Source organism: Choloepus didactylus, chromosome 9 (assembly GCF_015220235.1).
Source record: "Choloepus didactylus isolate mChoDid1 chromosome 9, mChoDid1.pri, whole genome shotgun sequence".
NCBI lineage: Eukaryota > Metazoa > Chordata > Mammalia > Pilosa > Megalonychidae > Choloepus > Choloepus didactylus.
Window position 1 is genome coordinate 92630013 of NC_051315.1, and position 18409 is coordinate 92648421.

General features: G+C 38.2%; 1 protein-coding gene across 3 annotated transcripts; it reads left to right on the forward strand.

The window, feature by feature from the left end:
• The first annotated feature begins 2826 nt into the window (after nt 1-2826).
• BZW1 (basic leucine zipper and W2 domains 1) lies at nt 2827-17291 on the forward strand. Of its 3 annotated transcripts, none has more exons than XM_037849800.1 (12): nt 2827-2938; nt 4148-4221; nt 6113-6289; nt 7739-7833; nt 8443-8508; nt 9111-9246; nt 9621-9730; nt 9849-10019; nt 10453-10599; nt 11107-11245; nt 12555-12677; nt 13105-17291. In XM_037849800.1, the coding sequence occupies exons 2-12, from the start codon at nt 4158-4160 to the stop codon at nt 13134-13136; spliced, it is 1260 nt and encodes a 419-aa protein (XP_037705728.1). In that variant the 5' UTR covers nt 2827-2938; nt 4148-4157; the 3' UTR covers nt 13137-17291. The 3 variants fall into 3 exon arrangements, with proteins under 3 accessions (XP_037705728.1, XP_037705729.1, XP_037705730.1); XM_037849801.1 differs by lacking the exon at nt 2827-2938 and adding an exon at nt 2956-3136; XM_037849802.1 differs by lacking the exons at nt 2827-2938; nt 4148-4221 and having other exon boundaries at nt 6212-6289; nt 7739-7744.
• Nucleotides 17292-18409: the final 1118 nt, after the last annotated feature.

Sequence of the window (18409 nt, forward strand, 5' to 3'; positions counted from 1 at the left end):
ATTTCAGAAACTTAGCAAAATAAGAGATAAGCTTTATGAGAGCAAACCCTGACTTGCTACCTCTGTATCCTTAGTGTTCTCTCACTCAGTTACTATTCATTGAATGAATAAATAAAACCTTGGAGGCAAGGCAATATATTATAGTGGTTAGAATCAGACTGCTTGGGCTCCAATTGGGACTCTTCCACTTACTAGTTCCATGACTGTTCTGGTTTGCTAATGCTGCCATTATGCAAAAGACTAGAAGTGGATTGGCTTTTATAAAGGGATTTATTAGGTTACAAAGTTACAGTTCTAAGGCCATAGAAGTTCCCAGACTAAGGCATCAACAAGATGATACCTTCACCGAAGAATGGCCAATGGCATCCGGAACACCTCTGTAAACCAGGAAGTTATGTGGCTGGCATCTGCTGGTCCTTTGCTCCTTGGTTGTGTTTCAAAATGGCTTTCTCCAAAATGTCTCTGGACTTCTGTCTTTGCTCCTCTCTCTCAACTTGTGTGTCCTTGCTTCTTTCTCCCAGGGCATTTCTCTCTATGTATCTGGGGGTTTTCTCTTAGCTTCTCTGGGGCAAACTCTGGGCTTTGTCTCTTAGCTTAGCATCTTGAAACATCCTTCTGTCTGCATCTCCAAGCATCTCCAAGAATCAGTCAGTGTCTGTGTCAGCTCTTCTCTAGAGTTCTCTTAAGTAATCCAGTGAACCAATCAAGACCTACCCTGAATGTGCAGGGTCCACACCTCCATGGAAATAATTTAATCAAAGGCCTCACCCACAGTTGGGTGAGTCACATCTCCATGAAAATACTCAATCAAAATGTTTCACCCAAAAAGATTAGGTTAAAAGATCATGGCCCCTCTGGGGTCCATAACAGTTTCAATCCAGCACAATTGGGCAAATTACTTGACCTCTCTATGACAGTTTTCCCATCTATAAAATGAGACTAATAATAGTGTCGCGATCATAGGGTATTTTTGAGGATTAAACAAGTTAGTATATAAAGCGCTTAGAAGACTGTCTGACACACAGTAAGTGCTATATAAATGTAGCTATTATTTTTATTGGTGAAAAATTATCCCTTTAACAGAACTTCAGAACAATAGTTTAGGAGGAGAGGTAATCAATAGTACTAAGAGGAATAAGTTTAGGATTTCAGTGGAGATACCAGATAATACGGATTGGGGTCTTGGGAGAAAGAGTGGAGTTAGAGAGTGCAAGACAAGACTGCTGCAACTTCTCTGCTTTCCAGATCCCTCCCAAATCCCGCCAAGCTCCAGACACACTAGCCTCTTTACATTCCCACCTTAGGACCTTCTGCTGCTGTACCTTCAACCTGGAAAGGTACAGAGCCTGGACACAATAAATATTTGTTTAATGATTTAATAAGTGACTTTGAAAATCTTCTAAGTGGAGATAAAAGTTAAATCCCTGGAAATATAAGAGGTAAAAGGTGAAAGGTGGTAACTGAAGAAAAGGAGCCAGCAAATACAAAGGAATATTCAAAGAGATAACCAGGATAGTTGGGGGAGAGGGGTGGATTTAAGGAGACGGGTAACATTCTAAATGCTCAGAGGTGGCAAGGAGATTGACAATTGGAAGTCACTGGATTTGGCAATTAATTTCAGGAAAGAACTCCAAAAAAGTATTTCCCATGAAGTTGGGGGACAGAGGATATATAGTATCAGAAAAAAATAATCAAGGAAAAAAGTCAACTAATACAAACTTTTCTAAAATGTTTGATAAAGAAGAGAAGCAAAGTCCAGGGAAGGTGACAGTAGGAAGGTAAGGAAACAGATAGAGAGAGCCAAAAAAAATCAGGGTACAACAGCAGGGAATAAAAAACAGTAGGCTAGATCCTGAAAACACTGCATCTCTATTCGTACAGCGTTTTTTAACAAACCGTGCTTTTCACACTCGTTTTTTTCTAATCGTCCCCCAGCTCCCTGATTATATATCCTCTAATTCAAGTGGTTCACCAAGTGCGGAACCTAGACAGGAACATCAGCATCAGCAGGAACTTGTTAGAAATGCACATTCTTGGACCCTACATCAGACCAACAGAACCAGCAATTCGGGGGACGGGGGGGGGGGGTGGTGGCGGGGGGCAGCAACCTGTGTTTTAACAAACCCTCCAGGGAATTTAATGCTCTGAGTCCCCACAACCATCACACTCAGGAAAGAACGACAAAGGTCACTGCAAGGAGCGGCCGGCCGGCGTCGAAGAGCGTAATTTCCCTTGTGAACCCTTTGCCCGGATCTTTCTCACTCCTGAGAGGGGCAATGCACCAGCCCAACTAGCCAGCACCGCAGAGCAACTTCTCCCTGCTTCGTCCCCAGCATGAGCAAGCTCTCCCAACCCCTGTCGGAGTAGAGGTGCGGCGCTGCCTCCTTTCCCAAAGCCGTGCCCTGTGCCCCAAAGGCGGGACCAACCTCGCTTCCGTCAAGGTTGGACCCGAGCCCTCCCAGCCCTCAGGCTTCGACTTCCGGCGCTAGAGGAGGGGGGCGCGGTGGAGAAAGGAAGAGAGTGGACGCGTCCAACGGCCTTGAAACTGAGGGGTGGGGTTCGTTCTTCCAACCTCTCCATATGTTAAGAGGCTGGGTGACGCCGCGAAGGAAGAAAGATACGCTAGTCTACGATAAACAGCCGGGAAACCTGGAACCCAAAAGGGATTAAAGATGCCTTGAAATCCCCCCTCCCAGCCTTTCCTGTTACCCCACCCCAAACCCAAAAGAATGAAATATGCGAAGGGTGAAGGTCGCAACCGGGGTGGGGCCGAGAGGAAGCAGGAGGGAGGAGTCTCGCGATAGGAGACCGGCCGGGGTGGGGGTGGCACCTCCTGCCGCCTCCTCCTCTTCGCGTTAGTTCCGGTCGCAGAAGAGACGCCGCCGCAGTTGCCGCCACATCGGAGATTTCTGGCTCTTTCCTCTTCGCCTTAAATTCGGTGAGGCACGGCTTCCGGCTCGCACCGGGCGGAGGTCGCGGCCCCTCGTCGCCGGGCAGAGGGCGAGGAAGGCGATGGGTCCAGTGTGGCCCAGCTTGGATGGGCCCGAACGGAGGCCGTCGCATGAGGCTGGGCCAGATCCGGGGCCTGGATTCGAGAGCTGGGGCCGCCGCTTCAGCGAGGACCCGAAGAGTGGCGGTAGTGGTCCCTGTTCGGATGTGGGGCCTGCGTGCGCGCCGCGGCGCCGGCGGCGGAGATAGTGGCCGAGGCGGGTCCCCCTGCCCGGCCTGGGTAACAAAGCCGCTGGGGCCTCTGTTTGGTGATGTACGCGTGGGGGGGTTCCGGGCGGGCGGGGCGGAGGAGCCGCCACCACCTCTGCAGCCACCTCCTCCGCCGCTGCTGTCGCTGGAGGGTGGGCGGATGTACGGGGCGGCGGGGGCCCCGGCGCGAAGCGCCTCGGCGCCTGTGGTCCGCTCATTGCGGCGGCCACCACCGCCGGCGACGGGGTCAGTAGAGACGGGCGAAGAGCTGCCCCTACGGTGCCTCGTTGTGGCCATGGGAGGCCCTGGATGAGGGCGGGTTATTTATCACCCGAGTGAGAGGCAAGGGAAGGTTGTGGATTGGGAAACTTGTGCTCGCGGAGGCGGCTTGGATTGTATTGTAGGGTATGGGGCACAGGAGGCTGTGCCCACACTTAGTTAATTTTGCAGGCTGGAGTGGTGCAAGCGGCCGCTGCCGTCACTTGGGTGACTTCAGGGTAAAGTGGTTCTGCTCATAACCAGGCCCCTCAGAAAGAACGAACCTTTGAAGATTTAAGATTGACATCCACGTTTTGGATACCTCTCTTACAGTGAAAATCTTGGTTTTGGTGCTTAGTAGTAGTGGAAGATGTAGGCGAATTTAATTAGGAAAAAGGAAGAAACTAAGCAATTAGGTTTATGATGGGCGGTTGCCCCTCCGCTGTAGAGTCATTTAAAGGTGCAGTCACAGCACTTTTTAAAAGGGTTTCAGGTAGGAAGAAATTCACGTTTTGAAGTTTTATTTAATTTAAGCAAAGGTAATATTTTGTGCCCGCACCTGGTATATTGTCAAGCTGCAAGTATGTGTTCTATTTGATTTATATGTGATTAGACTAAGATTTGATGCTTTGTTTTGAAAAATGAATGTTATGACACTGGTGTTTTTAAGGCCTTATTTTTGTTTTCCTAGGGTGTCTTTTATGAATAATCAAAAGCAGCAAAAGCCAACGCTATCAGGCCAGCGTTTCAAAACTAGGAAAAGAGGTAAATGCTTGCTTTATTCATTATCTCCCTTTGAACCTCCAGATGATCTTTTTATATCTTGGTTCCTATGGCAGGCAATTGCTTAGTACCAAAACGTCAAGAGAAAATACCAAAAAGGAATTTGAATTTCTAGTTGACTGCCATTTCAGATCACCCTTAATATTTCTGCTTTCCCCAAGCCTTTTAGTTTGTATCAGTATATACCTAAGCAGGTTAGTGAGCATTCTTTTTAGTGTGAGCTAAGTTAATAAAACTGTGAGATAAAGTACCTTTAAACAAACATGAGCTGTGTTTTCACTAGCTAACAATTTCATTCAAGCAAATTTATAAAAGGAGGGCCCCCAAGTGATCACTAATTTCATTCAAACTTTGTGAAGAAGTGCAAGAAAAAGCAGACTTTATTCATGGAAGTTAATTATGGAATAGGTTTCTCATTGTAATTGTAATGTCTTCTGAAATGCTTAAATATTTGTGTCAGATTGAGTAGGAAAAGTACTAGGATTATATTAACTATTTTTCTTCATTAGTCAGTACTTAAGTAAATATTGAATTCTGTAGCAAGATACTGAGCTAGTGACCAAAAGCTAAATAAGATTTGGTCTCAAAAATAGTTTGTATTAGGCCTAATATTCTCCCAAAGCACTTTGAAGTGTTATTTGCTCAAAGCGTATATTAACTTTATTTTACAGGTTTTGAGGAAATGGAGAATTGGGTCAGCTACTAGTCATGAGTTTTGTTTTTCTGTTTCAACCCTGGGTAGCAGACACTTTGAGATTGATATTGAAGAATCTTGTAATCTCTGATCATACTCCCCTGGTAGTGATGATGAGGAAACCAAAATGAGATTTGATTCACATCTGTTCAGATACATTTAAATTTAGCCAGTAAGTTTCTTTAAGAGGAGTAACAGAAGTTGTAAACCCAGGACAATTCAGTGCTAATGGGGGAAAGTTTGTGTCCTCTGAGTATGTGGTTTTCTGGTATCAAGACCTTTGTATAAATAATAAGTAACTTTTTTACTACTGTCTTCCTAGCTGTTGGTGATTATGGTTCTGGGTGGGGTGACCAACCGTCCTGATTTGCCTGGGATCCAGGGCTTCCAGTGCTAAAATTTGGAGAGTCCTGAGCAAATAGGAGTTACCCAAGTGCTGGGTGAAAATTAAAATATCAGTTGGGTTTTTTTGTTTGCTTCTTCACCTGGAACACACTTTATAGTTCTTTAATCTTAATTGTTTTTTGATGAATCAGTCAAAAAACATTGATTGAGCAAGGTCTAGGTTCCAGGGTTGTAAAGAAATAAGACACCAACTCAAAAGGTTTATATAATCTAACCTAGATGGAGAAATCAAACCTTACGCTGTAACAAGTGTGTGAAAAGAACTCACTAAAGGCTGAATATGTACCCGAGACTATGTTGAGTGCTTATTAATATTCATAACAACTTTATGAGATTAGTAGTTCTCTTAATCCCCATTTTATAGTAGGGAAATGGAGGCATGGAGTATGAGGCAAGTGCTGTGAGCTTTTATAGAAAAGAACCAAGAACTGTAGTGTTAGGGCAAAATTTCACCGAGGAGTCAAATTTCCCTGAGGTTTGAATCATGACCGAAATTTCAGAGAAGTCATGAGGCAATGGGCAAGCATTCCAGGTAGAAATTGTCAAAGGCCAACTCACGGCAGTAGGAACACATTATCAGATTTAGGTCACTTAGGAGACTTGTTTGAGAAAGTAGTTGAAAAAGGCCACAATTTTTGTAACTAAACTGTCCTGTCTTATGCTTTCAGAGTGGGAAATTTGCAAAGGATGTTTGCTATCTGATTTGGTTGTATTGCAGGTCTCAAGTAATTTAGCTTTTGTGTTTGTTGTTTTATTTTGTTTTGTTTTCCCCAGATGAAAAAGAGAGGTTTGACCCTACTCAGTTTCAGGACTGTATTATTCAAGGCTTAACTGAAACTGGTACTGATTTGGAAGCAGTAGCAAAGTTTCTTGATGCTTCTGGAGCAAAACTTGATTATCGCCGATATGCAGAAACACTCTTTGACATTCTGGTGGCTGGTGGAATGCTGGGTAAGTGGGTTTTGTGGGCCTAACAATTTAGGAAGGTTCGATATATGGAATTGAGAATCCGGAATATAAACTATTTTACAAACCTATCAAGGTATAGTTATGTTGTTTTGTTTTTTTTTTAATCCCTTGAGGCTTCTTCCATTTTTTTTTTTTTTCCCCTCCCAATCATAGTCAGTTAGCAGATTGCCTGGCTCTGTCTAGCCTCATATTTGAAGTCAGTTAAAGAATCATAACCTTTGGAGATGAGTTTTTTTCTCTGATACATAAGTCCCTATGACATCCCTGATGAGTGGTTTTGCCAACCTGTGTTGGAGCACACCCAGTTGATGGAGAAACCCCTACCTCAAGACTTAATATAAAAATGAATGTAAAGTATCTTATTGATAGTATTTTAAATATTAATTACAAGTTGAAGTGATAATATTTTTATATGTTGGGTTAAAATATATTAAAATTAGTTTCACTTGTTACTATTTCATACAGCTACTAGAAGATTTTAAAATACAGAGGTGGCTCATGATTTTGTTGGATGGCACTGGGCACTGCTCTTTCATATGCATAGCTTTTAAAAGTATTTCATAATACTTTTAAGAAACATTGTATTAACACTCACAGCCAGGCTGTGAGATGGAATCAGAACTCCATTTGTACACATGTAGAAATGGTGGCTTAAGTTTAGGCTTACATGCAGTCAACCAACCAGGAATTTAAAATCCATGTTTTCTGATGCCTAATCAAATGACTATTTCTATGATTGTATTACCAGTTTGTAGTGAGATTGAAGTATTTCAATTTTTATGTTCATAATACTGCTATTGATTAGGCTGTGTTTTTTTGGTCAGAAACATTCCTTTGCTACTAATTGCTTGTAGACAGTACTTTTGAAATATGTCCAATTGACAAATAGTTATTAATGACATACAGTGCTTTCGGCACATGTACATTTACAGTGGGTGAGTCTTACTTTTAAAATTCTCTTTCAAACATTTATTTAGAAAAATTTCAAATGTATGCCAGAGACTAGTATTGTGAGCTTCCTATCTGTTACCCAACTACAGCAATTAACGATATATTGTCTTACTTCATCTGTATGCCCACTGAATTCAACCCCTTCCCCCATATTATTTTAAAGTAAGTATCATACATTGTCCACAAATACTTAAGAATTTATCTAAAAGATAAAGCCTCTTTAACTTATGGGTTTTTTAGAGCATTGCCTCTTGGAAGCTTGACAGAATTTTTTTTTCTGTGTGGAAAGTTAATATATCAAAACCAGATTTGAACATCTCCACATAACTGACAGATTGGCACTTCTGAATGGATAATGCAGTAAGTTTCATTGGGTGCTGAAGTGGCTTATATGATAAAAATCCTTACAGAAAATCAGCTATAAGTGATTATTAATTAAAAGTGATTTTTACTGCAAATATTTTGTAAAATATTCCTTAGCCCCAGGTGGTACACTGGCAGATGACATGATGCGTACAGATGTCTGTGTGTTCGCAGCACAAGAAGACCTAGAGACCATGCAAGCATTTGCTCAGGTAGTGAAATTTTACTTATTTTTAGTTAGCTACTATTCATCCAAGTAATTTTTAAGGAATATTCTGCTTTTAAGAGGTTGCAAGTAGAAAGTCAAAGGAATTTAATATTTTCTCAGCATTGACTTGGCTAATTTTGAACTAAAATTTTAAGGATACCATTTTTGGTGCAATATGATGAATTTGAAGCTTCAAAGTGTTGAGGAAATCAAAAGAGAAAAAAAATTAGCTCTCCTTTTTCTGTTTGTCTCTGGAATTATTCCATTTTTAGGAAAATACCAAGCTAAAAAGGAAAATCAGTTCCTTATTCTTTATTTTATGATCTTATTCTGTCAGTATACTACAAATAGGGAAATGACTTGTTATTTAAGCAATAATTAGGCTTCTCTTTAATGTATAGTAATAAAAATACATTGAGGAGTGGCTATAAAAATGTTAGCGGTATTGATATATTGTGAGATTTGGGATTTGATAAACTCTTCTCAAGTTGGTTCAGAAAGCTTATTAACTTTTAGTTTATAAGTAATATGGGCAAGCCCTGGCCTAGCTCTTCGGGGACTCGGCATCTCTACACGTGAAATTGCACATTAATTCATTTAATATTCTTCATAGGTTTTTAACAAGTTAATCAGGCGCTACAAATACTTGGAGAAAGGTTTTGAAGATGAAGTTAAAAAGGTAGGAGAAGCAGCATGTTTTGTGGAAAAGAAAACATTGGGGGCAGAGGGGGAATTGTTAAAAGATCCCTTTTTTGTCACAGATAGGAGATTAATTTTAGATATTTAGATAGGCTATCTTTGAAATAGTTTATCAACAAATACATATATTTGTAATTCGCTGTTTCTTAGCTCTGTCCAAAGGGCTACAAATCAAAGTGAGATAAATGGGCTTTATTCAGAAGGTTGAATGGTGAAGGCTCAGAGCTAAACAACATTAATGGAAGAAATTTATCATACTTATGTGGGTTCCAATCTATTAGATATTCCATATATATGTGAAAAGAAAATCTAGAAACATTAATAGTAATATTAATTCACTTAATATTCATAAAAATTCTGAGGCACATTTTACATATGAGGAAACTGAGGCATTAAAGAGGTTAAGTAACTTAACCTCTATTAAGTTAATAGATAGTTACCCATCTATCGAGTATTACAGTTGAGATACAAGTTCGGACAGTTAGACCCCAGAGCCCACACTTTTGTACAATATAGAATGTTTTATGCTTTTCTTGATACAATGCAATCGCTCTTTTAACTCTTAACCATTTACTTTTATAGCTGCTGCTGTTCTTAAAAGGTTTTTCAGAGTCGGAAAGGAACAAGCTGGCTATGTTGACTGGTGTTCTTCTGGCTAACGGGACACTTAATGCATCCATCCTCAATAGCCTTTATAATGAGAATTTGGTTAAAGAAGGTAATAACTTTTAGTGATTTACGGTCTTTAGTTGGCTGAGAGTAGGTAGATAAGAGCATGGAAAATGAACATACAGAAGTTAGGATATTGTTTTTAAAAATCTAACTTTTTTGACTACTAGGAGTAGCAAGTATTTATCATGCTTTAATTATTTTAGTTCTCAAAACAGGCCTATAAGGTATAGGAACTATTGCCCTCAGTTTACACATTAGAAAACAGTTTTCATAACTTGACTGAGAATACACAACTAGCAATGGTGGAATAGAGAAACTGGAGTAAAATGATAAGCAGTGACAGTAATGTTCAGGGGTAAATTGGGTGAAGTAAGTTGAGATCCAGAAAGCCACTTCTCTTAAGCTCTTACTCTTCTACAGGGGTTTCAGCAGCTTTTGCTGTAAAGCTCTTTAAATCGTGGATAAATGAAAAAGATATCAATGCAGTAGCTGCAAGTCTTCGGAAAGTCAGCATGGATAACAGACTAATGGTTTGTAACTTTCTTTCCATTCCTGTGGGAAACTTCACATTTTTAATCTGAAAAGAGGGAAAGTATTTTTTGTAATCTGATTTAAAGACCATTTAACCAGATTAAATTCTTCTTTCAGGAACTTTTTCCTGCCAATAAACAAAGCGTTGAACACTTCACAAAGTATTTTACTGAGGCAGGCTTGAAAGAGCTTTCCGAGTATGTTCGGAATCAGCAAACCATAGGAGCTCGAAAAGAGCTCCAGAAAGAACTTCAAGAACAGATGTCACGTGGGGATCCATTTAAGGATGTAAGATATATTTTTTTAAGCCATCTTTACATAACTAAGTTGCTGGCAAAGAAAATTTTCACTTATTTGACAAACTATAAGATACTTCATCAGAGGTTTTTTTATAGCTATAGAATGTTACGCTAGGGTGTTGCCACAGTCTTGTTCATATAGTGGGTGCCTAACTGGTACCCAGAAATCATAATACTTGGGGATTTTGGAGACTGCAAGCCAGTGGACAGACCTTATTCTCTTTCCGTTTCAGTCTCTTTCTAGCAGTTTGCCTTTGTGTGAATTGAGAGATTTTCAATTCTAAACGTTCTTTCATACATGGTATGCATGTGCCTGTTGCATGGAAAGATTTTTATGCCTTTTGCAGAAGATCTAAATTTGATATCTGAAGTATGTAGATATCAAAATTGACTTTTATTACTAACCTTGGGTTCTTTTGCAGATCATTTTGTATGTCAAGGAGGAGATGAAAAAAAACAACATACCAGAACCAGTTGTCATTGGAATAGTCTGGTCAAGTGTAATGAGCACTGTGGAATGGAACAAAAAAGAGGAGCTTGTAGCAGAGCAAGCCATCAAGCACTTGAAGGTATTAAAACTATACCTTGACAAACCAAATTATTCTGTTTTTTAGTGGGGATAAGTAAACTGCCACTGTACTTTTCTTAGAGGATTTATCATATCTTGTGGTTATTGGAGACAACCAAGCAGTAAGTAGACAAATAACAGTAACTATTGATGACAACACTTTCAGAACTGACTTGGTCCTTCTTTCATTCATGGATTTAAAAAAATAATTTAATCTACAGTTTAGATACTTGCTTTTTGAAAGGAGTATTGGAAAATAGGAGCATTCTTTTTTCCTTTAAAAGTACTGTGACAATGTATTATTTGGAATACACCATGCAGTATTGTTTATTTGACTTAGATACTTAGTAGATTTTCTGCTTTGTTATTTTTGTTTTTAATTTCCACTTTATCCATGATAGCTCACAGCGATAGTAAAAGATGAGAGTTATGTTCTATATTTTAGGAGTTCTGTAGTAGTTGGTCATCATAATAAATGACTGAATCCTTTCTCCCTTCTGTTTAAAAGCAATACAGCCCTCTACTTGCTGCCTTTACTACTCAAGGTCAGTCTGAGCTGACTCTGTTGCTGAAGATTCAGGAGTATTGTTATGACAACATTCATTTCATGAAAGCCTTCCAGAAAATAGTGGTGCTTTTTTATAAAGGTAATTAAATTTTGATTTTGTGAATACATTTCACAAAAACCCTTGACTAATCAAATAATTCATATGAATAGCTGTCTGGACATGAGCTCTCTGAAACATTTTATTCCAGTCACAGGAATGAGTTGTCTCTGATTAAATTGGGCACTTTTTAATATGGTGATACTAAAACATCTTGAAACCCTATTAACAATTTAATAGGGTTACAAGGTAAACTCCAAAGCCTTCCTGATGTGTCCTCTCCTATACTCTGGCCACATCAAATTCCCCAGTTCCCTTCCCCAGACGACACTCTTCACTTCTCTGTAATGTTCACATACTCCGCTTCTCCTTCATCCACTGCCCGACATGGACTTGCACTTATCCTTCAAGGTCGGTTTAAAATGCTTCTGTAAAAACCCCCTATTTCAGTTATTGTTCCCTTTTCTTTGATACCATATTTCAGACAACTGGTTGACAATGGTTGGGAGAGAGCCCATTGCAGATAATTAGTTTACCGTGGTTGATGATAACACTGGGGTTTTTTAATTCTACCTAAATCAGACCAGGGCTGACCCCAGTGAGTATAGTGTGGGGCGCATGAATTACTTCTCTCCCCTAGTTTCATAGATAATGCTGCTGGTGCCTGTATTCTAAACTTAGAACAGCGTCTGCCCCTATCCCCAGCACACTTTAAGAAAGAATAGCATAATAAACTCGTGTATCTGTGCTTCCAGATTATCAGCTCTAGGTTTTTTGCTTTGATATCCCCACTTACTTCCCCCTACTTAGATTAGTTAGAAGCAAATCCTAGAAATCTCCGTTTAATGCACAATTGCTCAATATTGGTACTATTGACATTTTGGGTCAGATAATACTTTGTCGTGGAAGGCTGTCTTGTGCCTTGTGAAGTGTTTAGCAGCATCCTACCCGATAGATGCCAGTAGCATGCACCTCATCCTCACCCCACCCCAGTGTAACAAACATTGTTATACTGGCATTGTCAGATACCCCTAAGGGTCAAAGTTGCTTACAATTGAGGGACTCTCACTTGTTTAATAACATTTCTTTCCCAGTTGTAGGTTCATATATAGGCGACAGGTTGCTAAAAGGCTCTTTATACTGGGCCCCCATTTCATCTTTTTTTATTTTTCCAGAGTATTTGAATACAGATATATCTTGTAAGCAACAAAAATAATTCTTGTTACTTAAGTTTTCAATAGGATTTTGTTTGCCAGGCAGGCTTTTGCATCTTAGGTGGTTGTAACTCTGCCTGAGAGAAGTATACAGTCCATCTTTGTTCTAAACATAATGATTACTCTCTCCTTTATAGCTGAAGTCCTGAGTGAAGAGCCCATTCTGAAGTGGTATAAAGATGCACATGTTGCAAAAGGGAAAAGTGTCTTCCTTGAGCAAATGAAAAAGTTTGTAGAGTGGCTCAAAAATGCTGAAGAAGGTAAATCTCTTTGTTCAGTTTGTTTGGTGAAGTCTGGAAACTAATAGAAACATGGCCATAGTATGTGTCCATACATGCTGCCTTTCATTCTAATGCCAATTTGATCCTAGAACACAGGTTTTACTCATGACAGACCTACAAGTAGTCATTTGCTGTAAGGCAGATGAAAAACCTGAGTTTATTATTACTGAATTTTGATGGTTTGGCTGTAATACTAAATGTTCTTAGGAGAAAAATTGAAATTTTTGAGAATATTAAATATATTTATGAGCTGTTACATTTGTAAATGAATACTTTTGAATATCTCCTTTCTATAAGTAGGATATTTTCATTTTATTAATTATAATAAAAAGCTTCAAAGTTATAAATGGAAACTTTTTCTTTCTGATATTATATAATACTTGACTACATTTTTCCCCTTTTCTAGAATCTGAGTCTGAAGCTGAAGAAGGTGACTGAATTTTGAAACTACACCCTCAGTAAAGCAAACAGGAGTTGTAGATAAAGTGTCATGTCTCATGTGTCCTGGTTCTTACATCTTCCTACCTCCCTATATCAAGCATGATATAAGGGCTTTCATGGCAAATTTTATTTTAACTGTTTCTGTGGTTACTGAAAATGTTGGGTTTAGTTTCTACAACCATGTTTTAAGTAGCTACAGGAGCTATAGATTTGAATCTGATGTTGCATTTATCTTTTCAGTTATCTTCTACCTCCTGTATTTTCTACTGTAATAATGTAATTTAAGGCCTTCCACAGTGAACAGTTTACTTTATTCCCTGGGTTTTCTATATAAACAGTTTTCAAGATATGATTTGGTTAAAAACAATTTGTTATAAAAATTCTGTTTGCAAATTAAACTGTAAAAGTATCCAAAGTCTCAAAAAGCAATTGTGTGATAATTTGATATGAAATGAAGAAGTGGCATATTTTATGCCCAGAGCCCTATCATCAATGAAAATCTCATACATAATAATTGAATTCATTCACTTGAATCTTGAGTATTCAGACCATTGCTGCGTGTTAACATATTTTCTTGCATTTTAAGCTCAGTTGTTTGCTCTCTGGTTTTCATTCTTAGTGAAACCAGGAAGAATAAACTTGAAAGTGAGGTCTTTGAGAAATCATATATAGCAGAGATGATGGGAGGAAGAAAGTTGAGCTTTTTACCAGAGAAACTTTTGCATTCAGTTGATATAGCTCCATTCAAAACATGGTGCTTCTATTCAGACAGCCATTTTCAAATATACCTTAAAGAAATGTCTTGTCATTCAAAGTATTTATGCTCATAATAGACTTAATAGGATTGATAGGAAAGGATTCAAAAAGGAATGCAAGTAAAGGAAATGACTGAAGTACTAAACCCAGTAAAAACTGTTCTAAGTGAGATGAAGTATAACTCACATTTCTTAGTGACATAGAGTATTTGTTATGAAGAATGAAGTGCAGTGATAATGATACATTCCCACTTGGTCATACTGGACTGGCTTCATTCTCCTAACATATTCCATAATGATTTGAGCATCAGGCTATTAACATTCCCTAGTTGCCGTTTTTTAATTGCCATGAGCCAAACATTGCATCTATATCATTGATCCATTTATTTTAATGGCTGCCTTTAATTTTCATCTTTGTTCTCTTGCTGCTACCCATCTGTGTACGTAGTCATTAAATGTGGCCACATTTTTGATGGAAAGACTTCATGTTAAAAGTGAACATTTTGAAGGGGTTCTGATTGGTGAAAGAAACTAGCCTGGAATAATGCCACCAAAGACTGAGTGGAAATTACCCCTTTCTAAGGTGCCATCCTTTTGAGCCAAGAATTTAGTCTTTAAAATTAAAAATTCATCTTGAGGGAATAATGTGTAATATAATTTGAAATAAAGATAAAGTGACCATATGAAAAAAGCATTATAATTGATAACATTGTAAATGGGGTGAATTTGTTAAATGAATAACTTTGATAAAGTTTTCGTGTACAGGCAAAATGTTATTCACTAAGTTTCTACATAGTGATCTGCTTTTACTTTGTAATTTGTAGTCCTCAAAAGGCTTTTTTTTAAATAAAATCCATCCTTACACTTAGGTTTTATAGGTCAGTCCTGTTTTTTTTAAATTTGTTTTATAAATTCCATGTTAATACCTAATATTACTGTATGTTATGCATTTAGTGGTCTTTACTGTGTATTAAATAATTGCTCTTGTTCAGTTTATGAATCCTAAACTATAAACACCTACACAATTCTGATGTAGCTGAAACTGCATTAACATGTTTCTACAACCAAATCATTGCATGTTACTGCCATACAAAGTGTACCCTGTTTTATTATGTACTATGTATAGGAAGAGTATGTGGTCTTCCAATATGACATTACAATCTCTGAGCAGAGTATTTTCCCTCATGACACAGTAGTGCTTGCTCAGTACAATATTACAGTAATAGACGTTACCTATGATGATATAATGTAAAAAAAGGGAATACTTTTAAAAAGACTTTGCAGATTTTCATTTTGAATTTTAAATGGTAATTTTGGAATGCTGTTACCAGTGCCAACCTTTGGCCCCAAATATGTAATTCTTGATATAGATGATAAAACTTTTAATTTTGATTGGTTAAGTGTGTGTTGATTTTTCTAACTAGATGTCAGATACCATAACTAAATGCGTATTTAGAGCTGGCCATAAGTTTTAGTCTTAATTACTCTGAGAGTATTGTCCTGGAAAGACTTAACTCTATTCTTATGAAAACTCCAGATACCAAGAATGCTATGCATTATTTTGCCATAGTGTAATGATGGTCATGAGGGGAAATACATGTATGTGGCTGAGAGATTTACTCTGAGTGATCTCAACTTTTTTCTCATCAACTGCCCTATAAGAAAAGAAGCCTTATTAGACATTTTTTTCCTAATATTCCCCCATGTGAAATTTTAATATGTCATGTATACTATAGATGTATCTATGGTGTATATTTAAAAAGCTAAGATTTTTTTCACCCTTCATTGAGAATGCCTGCCCTACTTTATCTTTTTTTTTTTTAAGAAGAAAAGGATCTAATGAGTCATTTTTTATGCTTATGCATAGAAAATAGAGGAAATACATTTTCTGCCAGTCTGTCTGTCAGCAGTTGTCCTTTGTATCTTAACCCAACTTAGGCAGTCAGGCAAGTGATTTTCTGTTGGCTCTTGAAGTCCTAACAGATTCTTGATTATTATATCGTAAGTAGGATGATTCAGGTTTCTTCTGTTCTATAAAAATCCTCTAGGTGAGTATTTTAATTAAAGTTGTTAGACACAATAGACTTGGGTAAATGATAAATACCAAGGTTTTACTGTAAGTTATTACTTAAACTACTGAATTCTGTGATTTCTATGTAGCAAAATTTACTTTTGCCCAACTTGTGATTTTCCTCTAATATCTGTTTCTATGAGAATTCTGATTTAAGTATTTCTATTCACCAGCCTACCAAGGCCTAAAGATTTAAAGCATCATTGTCAGGGAAGCAAAAAAGTTTTTCAGTAGGCTTGATTTAAGTTGAATCTGGAGGATGTAATAAATACTTGTGGCCTCTAAGTAAAGAATTTATAATTGGCTCCTAAGAACTTGAATTACAGTGAATGTGTACCTAAACACATCTTACGTATAACTGTATGAAGCTTGGTGTGTTTCAGAAAGGTTCTGCTCCTTTCCTGGTCCACTTTTCCCTTTTTTTTTTTTTTTTTTCATTCAACTGTGGGCATTTAGCAACCATGCCAAAGCCAATCATTCTCATTTTCCAGTGTACTTATAGTCCTGTCCTCATTCTAAGATATAGTCTCATCTCTTAGTAAATTGAAAGGGTAAGAAGGGTAAGAATACTTTACAACTGCTGTCAACCTCTGTCAATTTAGTAACTTAATCAGAATTTTAAAAGGTCAACTGCTTGTGGTGCCTATAGTGTACCCTAGAGTAGACAGTGGTAAAAATCTGAATCCCTTACTTGGTAAGGTTTTATCTAATGAGGGATCAGTATCTTAATGATAGGATTAGAATGTTTATGGTTGTGCCAGTGCAGCTTCTAGAATTTGTGCATTAAATGTATGATGGATATGGGTGCTACAAAGTTATCAAGTATAATTGGACTGTTCTGTTTCAGTGGATTTCTAGGCAGTGTAACCATTTCGAAATATCAAGCAAACCAAGCTAGGAGCTAATTCATGCTAATATGCTAAGGGCAAAGTAATAGCTTGTCGTTTTTTAAGCTGAAATCCTAAAAGCTGTGCTTAAAAATTAACTTTAACCCTATTTAGGAAATAAAGGGCCCATTTATAGACTGAAGCCTCTGTTCAGCAAGATGCTAACAATCTCTGAGGTTTTAAGAATGAAGTATGTTTTCTGTAAATACACCTCATTTCCATTTTAGTTAGGAGTAATGGGTCCCAGCATGGCAAACTGTTGAATGGAGAAAACAAAATAGCTGATAATTCAGATAGCTCTCAGCACTGAACAACCTCAAGTACAGCCATCCAAGCCAGTAGTTTTACTGCTGCATTATTTCTGTGTTTAACTGTGAAACTTGCTTGTCTGTACCCTTGGAATTGAATAAAATTTCATGAGACTTCCTGTTAATGTAAAGAGAAGTGGCCATGACTGTTCAGTCGGTTGTTGAATGCTAATAATCGTTAAGTCTGGAGTTCTTTTAAGTGCGCAGTCCGACTTTCCATTTTGTCTGTATTTAAAATAACATTCTAAAGACCAGTGCCTCCAGAAATTTTTTTTCTCCAGACCCACTTTTTTTTTATAAGAAATTTTATTTTGAGATAAATTCAAACTTACAGGAACAGTTGCAAAAACAGTACAAACCCATACATAGAACTCCAGCATACCCTGACCCCCCCCCATACCCCGATCCACCACCTTTAACATCCTGTCACACCACCATTTCTTTCTTTCGTTCCCTCCCTCCCTATCATCCATCATCTATTGCTCTTTCCAGACCCACTTTTAACATTTGTATGGTTCACATATACTTCAAAGCATGGCCATGTACCAAAAACACCAGTTTTGCTTCATAAAATAATGCCATCTGTCCTCTCCAGAAAACTTGAAGTCCCTTATCTTTCAGCTCTCGTCTAATGGATTCCTGTGCATTCTGACTCCAAAATAATTCCAAAATAATTTCAGTGCCACCGCCTTTACTCAGGCCACCAGCATCTTAATTGTTTCATTAAATGATCTTTACATCCACTTTTGGCCATCTCATCTTTTCACATAACAGCTAGAAGGGACTTTTAAGTGCAAGTGTAGTTTAACTTTTGTTCCTGCCCTGCACAATCTTCAACTTAACCTGTTTTTCCCTCTTTATACCATATGCCTAGTATCTAGTAGTACTTCTCAACTGTAAGCATGCAAACGTTAGCTGAAGAAGTGAAAAAAGCTCATTGCTATTTCCTGGATTAGTCTGAATATTGACGTTGAGGATATAAACAGTTCAGAGGATCCACCAATTTAATGCCATTATTAAAAGGTAACTGACTCATGGTACTGGCACAAAGACAGACTTAGAAACCAATGGAATCAAACTGAGAGTTCAGAAATAGTCTCACACCTTTGGCCAAGTGCTCTTTGGCAAAGGTGCCAAGTCCACTCCGGGGAAAGTAGTTTCTTCAACAAATGGTGCTGGGAGAAGTGGCTAGCCATCTGTAAAAGAAAGTGCACCCCTACCTCAAGCCATATGCAAGAATTAACAAATT